At 41.6% G+C, this 7,159-nt stretch overlaps 1 protein-coding gene across 1 annotated transcript; it reads left to right on the forward strand.

Annotated features, from left to right (window-relative positions):
• The first annotated feature begins 305 nt into the window (after positions 1-305).
• LOC139333880 (protein BTG4) lies at positions 306-7,084 on the forward strand. Its single transcript, XM_070966564.1, has 5 exons — positions 306-468; positions 4,139-4,316; positions 4,441-4,578; positions 4,783-5,092; positions 5,791-7,084. The coding sequence occupies exons 2-5, from the start codon at positions 4,144-4,146 to the stop codon at positions 6,001-6,003; spliced, it is 834 nt and encodes a 277-aa protein (XP_070822665.1). The 5' UTR covers positions 306-468; positions 4,139-4,143; the 3' UTR covers positions 6,004-7,084.
• Positions 7,085-7,159: the final 75 nt, after the last annotated feature.

A 7,159-nucleotide genomic window follows, 5' to 3' on the forward strand; every position in this document is an offset into this window, starting at 1 on the left:
AGAAGTGCATCCAAAACTATGAGGTGACTATAATCTCACAGTTATCAGCCACACACAAGCTGCCCTTCGACAAAAATAACCTATTAGACAGTTAGCGTTAGGAATAAACATCAAATGTCATCATAGGACAGTAAAATTATTATTGTGAACTGACGGGACAAAGGAACGTACTGTAGCAGAGTGAAATCCCCCACTCAGCTGTTTACCTTGGCTGCCCATATTTGGGCCGTGCGGGGTGTCGCTCGCGCGGGCCGCAGCCAGTCAACGCTTGCTCACGGCGCTGAGTAAAGGAAGTGAGTCACGCTGACGGTAACGTTACGTCTCTGTTGCAGCAGCACCGAGAACAGAACAGAGAACAAGGAAGCAACATGTGCCGACCATAATAACTGCAACACATCAGCACAGAGAGGCACGAGACAAGACGCAAGGAGCTCGAGGACACTGTTCGGCCGCGGCACGCTTTTTATCGTGAGTACCGCTCTGTGTGAGCCTAACGTGGCCGTTTACATCGGATAACGCATTTTGTTGTACATATAAGTTATTGGTTAATTTGTGTTTGTTAGCCAACGTTGTTATAATTTTGTTGTCCATCATCCTTCCTCTGGCGTTTATGTGTCGTTCTGTTTATTTTTAATTGTTGTTTTTTGTTTTTTAAGTGGTTTAATAAGTGGGTGTTTGATCAATTACGGAAACTTATTCTAACTACGACGCTTCTATGACTTTTTTATTTAACTTAAAGGCGCAAAAATACCTTTAAAAGTTAGACTGAGTAGGTTGTCTGACACATCTTCTCTGCCGAAACTACACCGTAGGTTTGTTTTTACTCATTTCCATTGAGGGGGTTTCCGCGCTGTCAGAAAACCCAAATACGTTATTTCCAGCATGTAGCGCGAAGTTTCCTTGAACACAGCACAAAGATTAGAGACTCAAGGCTCGAGAGTTAATTCAGCTGTCGTGTCATCCTTTCTATTCTCTCTTTCTGGTTGTAATAAACATCCATGAACAGCCACAGACACAAACACTTGTCCCCACCTTGAGCGGCACACACACACACACACACACACACACACACACACACACACACACACACACACACACACACACACACACACACACACAGTTGTGTCTTTACTGCTTTGCAGCGTCCTTTGTTTGCGCGCAGACGCGAAAACAAGTTTCACTGTGACCTTAAGTGAATATCGACATAAGACCTCAGGTTGCTTTTCACCAGCACCTGTCTGTCGATCACATCTACCAACCCCTGTTCAAACCTGTTTACACTCGCTGTGATGTGGTAGGCTGCTTGGCCTACTCTGGGAAGCATAAAGTTATGGTATGCTTAACACGCATCTACCAGCTGTTCAGTGGCACAGAAGAACAAAAGCATGCAGCCTGTCCTCAAGCAACACACCAGCATTTGAACACAGTGACAGGGTTTGTATGCACTGTTAGCATAAGGGAAATTCAGGGGCTGCAAGTGGACTAAGCTGTTGTCTTCAGATGTGAAATCAAAACAGCATGTCTGTGATAAAGGCAGCAGGACTCTATTCAGCAGAGGGACAGACAGTATACATGATGTGCATGAGAAGCCAGCTCTGCTCATCGTGGCTGGGAACCTAGTCAGGGCGTCAGCGAACTTCTGATTAGATCAGAGAAATGACACGTATAGGTGAGCAAATCAGAGAAAACAAACCACGTCAATGATGTGATTCTCTGTATGGTTCTTTAGTATCTAGAAACATTTATCATTAGGTCGGAGGTCTCACGGGGCTGAAAATCATGTAAATCAGAATAAATGTTTTTTAACACTGTTACTTGTCGTCCTGTGAAAACCACTGATCTCCAAAACTCAAGCTTTCTTCAGGGCAAAGAGAAACAGTCCTGTTGCAGCTTTGTGACTGGTTTTTAAACGGTTTATTCATTTACAAAGTAGGACAACTCATCCTTCAGTTTAGAGCTGGAACTATTAGTCAATTAATTGATTACCCAATCAACAGACATTGAATCAGCTATACAAATTTGATCATCGATTAATCCCACCAAAAAACAATACATTAAACAGTATCTTTTTGCTTATTTTTTTCCTTATTTTTTTTCCTGTTTGTTGGACAAAACAACAAACACAAGCACTAAGCTGTTAAACGTGGGTATTAAAGTCCAGTGTGTAGGATTTGTGGCGATCTATTGTCAGAAATGGAATAAAATATACAGAAGTATGTTTTTATGAGTGTATAATTACATGAAACTAAGAATCATTGTTTTTTTTTTTTTTCATGACCTTACAATCAGCCCTTTATATCTAATCAAGGAGCAAGTCCCCTTCCATAGAGTACACCATGTTTCTACAGTAGCCCAGAACAGACAAACCTAACACTGCCTCTATAGAGAGCACCCGTTGTGTTTTTTTGCAAGTTTCGTGACCACCGTGGGTTCTCCTACATGTTTGGAAAGGTAGGTTGAGGCCAGCGGTATTCAGTTGGTAGAAATCTGCAACCTCACCACTAGATGCCACTAAATCCTTCACACTGGTCCTGACATTATAATGCTCATTTTCACAACTGACAAACATTTTGTCGGCCAAATGGTTAATCAGTTAATCAAGAAGATAAAGGTCAGTGATGAAAGTTGTCACTAGTCGCGACCCCACTTAAGTTAATCTGAGAAACTCCAGCACTGAACTGCTCAGATATTGATAGTAATTGATGATATCACAATGGACAGATGATATTTGAAGATATTTGATTTTAAAACATTTGAAGCCAAACCTGCTTTTCCTCCCTGATTTAAATCATCACCATTTGAATTGTGTTAACCCAATTTCTAAACGACTCAGTTTAAAGACATAAATACTGAATATTATAGACAGAGAGGGGAGAAGGCATTAAAACATCAAAAGCTGTGAGCTAAAACACCCTGTCTGTTTTGAATTCCTGAGGCCTCTTTAACGCGGAATTGGGAGGAATTCGAGTATACAGCAGCTTAAACATTCCTCACAGTCGTAACAGCAATCTGAAACTTCAGCAAATGACCAGAAGAAGTTGTGTTTGTGTCTGTGTGTGTCAAGCAAAGTGAAATCCTGCAGGTAGTTGTGTTGCAAGATTTCTAACCTTTCGCTGGTGCGGACTATTGGAATGAGCATTTAGTTGCCTGAGTGATGGAAACCGAGTTGTATAACCAAGGAAACAACAACAACCTGAAGAATACGTGCAATTTGACCCTGTTTACCTTGCAGACTAATAACTTACTGGAATATCAAAGCTGCTGTTTCAACATCTAAACATAAGGCTGATAAACACACGAATGCTCTCATGGTTTGAGGAATGGAAAAACATATTTGTTAGGGATTTAAAGTTAGTACTACTCTTGCTTGTTGTGTCACAGGCTCAGTGCTCTCAAAGTGGAGGCTGTGGCTATGTCTACCGGGGCAAATAATAATTTTCTCTCACAACATATCACACAGGCAGAAGCAACAGTGGCGTGTTTCAAGCCACAATAACAAATGACAGTCTGCACCTCAAAGTTCAAGGCATGACTTTCTCATCAGGGACATCAGCAGGATGTTAACGCGCTGAGCGTTAGCCAATTCGACTGCAAATTTTGAATTGCCTTGGCCTTTGTTGAGTGCACTCTTCGATCTAGTCACGCTGACATTGGCAACCAACCCAAACAAACAGACATGCTATCAGAGGATACACAGCACAGTGAGCTCATTGAATTTGCATTTCAGAATACTTGCATGTCAACACAGCAGCACTAGTTTGCATCTTGTTTGCCTGAATACAAACTCTAGCCTTTATTCAACACGTAGCCATGGCTGTAGCTGTAAGAAAAAAAAAATCTTTCACACCAAGCTCCCCTGGAGGTAATAGAAATAGAAGGCTCAGGGGCAACTGCACAGGGAAGTGCTGTTATCGCTGAAACTGAAGTTCCTACTCCCCCACATCTCATTGAAGGGAAGTCACAGCCTGTTACCAAAAACTCAGATCATACTCCTTCTTTGTACTTTGGTTTAAAGAAATGTGAGCATGATAAGTGCTTACAGAGCCTCATACTCATACTCGCATACATAGAAACACCAAGATCAATTTGTTGACGGCCTTAAGTGATTTTTTTTTTCTTTCTTCGTCCATTTCTGCAGAAACCATGAAAAGAGAGGTGAAGGCTGGGGTCAACTTCCTGAAACGCCTGGCTGTGGCACGTGGCAAGCTCGATGAAACCAAAGCGGAATTGTTTGCTGAGAAACTCCAGAAACTATTATGTGAGAAGTACGATGACCACTGGTACCCCGACTGCCCCAGCAAAGGCCAGGCATACAGGTAATTACTAATGTGAAAAATGGACACAATTATGCCCAAATGTATTTTTTTCTCCTCAAAGATTATAGAATTATACCCCTGTTGTTGGCTGAAATCCACATAATTGTTAATGCCTATTCCACAGATGTATCCGGATAAATAACGGAGAACTGTGTGATGAAATGGTCCTGAGGGCATGTGAGCAGAGTGAGTTCACACCCAGTGAGCTAGGCCTTCCACCTGAGCTCACCCTGTGGATCGACCCACTGGAGGTGTGTGCAAGGTGAGTCACCGGCTGGTCTGCTGAGGCAGAGGCAAAGAATGACACTGGCAGACAAGCTCTAACAACAAAGAGGCATTTCTCAGGCTAGCCAGGAATTATGAGTAAGTTTAAGTCTGATGCATTCTGTGAAGTGATGAATAACAAAAATGTGGGAAGTGAAAAGAAGGAGTATGGAATTGAACATAATCCACTCCCTCTTCACAGATCTGGGGAGAACAGCAGGCCCTTCACAATAGCCTGTTTCAACGAGGAAGACGAGGAGAGTGCTAAGGGAGAACAGGATGACTCCTCAGTAGACTCGGTGAACCTAGACACGTCAGATTATCACTCTGCTACCTCTTCGGAGTGTGGTTCCACTGCGTCAAGCGACACAGAGGAGGAGGCAAAAGACGGCGAGAAGGACGTGAGCAAGAAGGAAGAGGCAGAAGGCAACACCTACACCATAGCAATGGTGCCCAGGATTCGGAAGCGGCATGGAGAGGGACCAAATAAGGTCAAATACATCAGAAATATGGTAATTATTTCCCCTTTCTTTTTTTCTTTCTTTTTTCACAATTAAATGATAAGGCTGGTGATACTATATTTTTCTGACTGTCAAGAAATCCCATAGAAAAACTAAAAAGAAAAAATAGCTACACAGACGGACAGAACCTATTAGAAACACATTAATGAGCTACACGGATGCAGTTGATGACACATTCCTTCATTACCATAAACATGGGCACTGAAGTGTGAGTCGGTCCCACACACACGAACCTCCTGCTGTAAATAGCCACTGACATCAAATGTGTATTAATCCATAGCTGGAAATAGTTCCCAACAAATACACCAATTAGTCCTGTTTCAGTGACGTTTGCTAAAAACTACAGTTCCTATTTGTTTAAAGAAATAACCTAGGCTTTTCAAAACAATGACACATAATATTTGTGACCAGCTAGAGGTCTTCAACAGGGACACATGGGTTTGTGACTGAGTGCCACAGACAGTGTAGGTTGGTCTGAAAGCACTGAGAGTCGGATGAAGGGATTGTTGATTTTGGTCTTTTCATGAGATTTGTTGACAGTATGATGACGTTTCAGTATTTCATGCTCCAGAAAGGAAAGTACCGTTGATTCCTCCCATTCGGACAAAGTGTGTTTAACAGCCATGCTGGAAACTTTCCACACCCCATTCTAATCTCTTGTATTCCTTCCAATCTTTCGTTCTGTTCAGATCCCTGCTAGCCTCCAGTACTTCTACCACCCTACACCAGTTTGGCCTCAGTACAAGAAGGGAGCTCCAGTGTTTCTAAACACAGTGTGCGTGCCTCCAGCACCTCCCCCTCGGCCCCAGCAGGTATTTGGTTACTACATCTTGCCGCAGCCATCTCCGCAGTTCATTCTGCCTCAGGCCACTCTGCAGCCGTGGGGAGCAGTGAAGGGTTAGACCATCCAGGAAGTGTCAGGGTGAAGGTGGATAAAGCATTCCAAGCTCCTTCAACTGAGCCACATGGTGTCAGGTCTCTGAGTTCAGCTAGACTTGGGCCAAAAAAGAACAGTTTTTGCTGTATTGCAGAAAGTTATTTCTTGTACAACCTCTGATAATTCCTCTTTCCTTTTCATTTCTGGTTTCTTGTACTCAGCACAGAGATACCACTGAACTGTTTTTTTTTTGTTTGTTTTTTTTGTTTGTTTTAAATCTGTCAGTTCTGCACTGCTAATTGTTTTACGTACTGTACACATGAAGAATGACTTCACTGGGTGCTAGGACTAACTCAGGAACTTGCAACAATATCATTAATGCCAAATAATAGTCTTTTCAGCTGTCAGGTGATTTGTTATTACCTCAATCCCTTTGTCACTTCTCTCACAAATATAGTCCACAGTTTATACGTTAATCAATGTGAAATGTGATTCAGGTTTTTCTTTTTACCTTTTGTAGCTAGAGTAACAATATCTGTATATTAAGAAGAATATTTTTACTAAACTGCTTGTAAATAATACAGAACTCCAAGACTGCACACTTTCTAACCTCACTGTCTTATTGTTGTAAATTATTTGGCCACCACTGGGTGGCACTCAACTCACAGCTAACAATGAAATTGTATACAATTGTATATATTTTTTTATTAACAGTGGCTGCTGTATTTAGCAAATCTTAACACACAACGTGATTTGAAATGGCTTACACTCTCTCTGCTGTTAGTAAGGTGTATGTTCCATGTTTAAGTGTATCTGTTTTGCGGCCTGCTTAAAGCCGTGGGTTTTTTTGTTTGGGGTTTTTTTGTTGTTGTTTTTTTTTTTAGCTTTTCTGTAAATAACTTGCTATGAAAGTCTGCTACAACTATATAAACCCTGGAGACATGTTCACTCCCTGATCCTTATATGTGCTGTGATTATTTAACTGTATCGATGCATATTTATTTATTGTCCATGCAACTTTAAAACTCATCTGTGTGCATTTGCTATCACCTTTGGCATGAACTGTTTACCTTCTTACTGCAGCCAATTAAATCAACTCATACCTGAGTTATAAGTTATGTCTGATTTCTTTTTCCTGTAATCAGCCCTTTTGAGTGTTGCTGTGTAGAAGGGTCGTCTGT

The sequence above is a fragment of the Chaetodon trifascialis genome, chromosome 7 (assembly GCF_039877785.1).
Source record: "Chaetodon trifascialis isolate fChaTrf1 chromosome 7, fChaTrf1.hap1, whole genome shotgun sequence".
NCBI classification, from domain to species: domain Eukaryota; kingdom Metazoa; phylum Chordata; class Actinopteri; order Chaetodontiformes; family Chaetodontidae; genus Chaetodon; species Chaetodon trifascialis.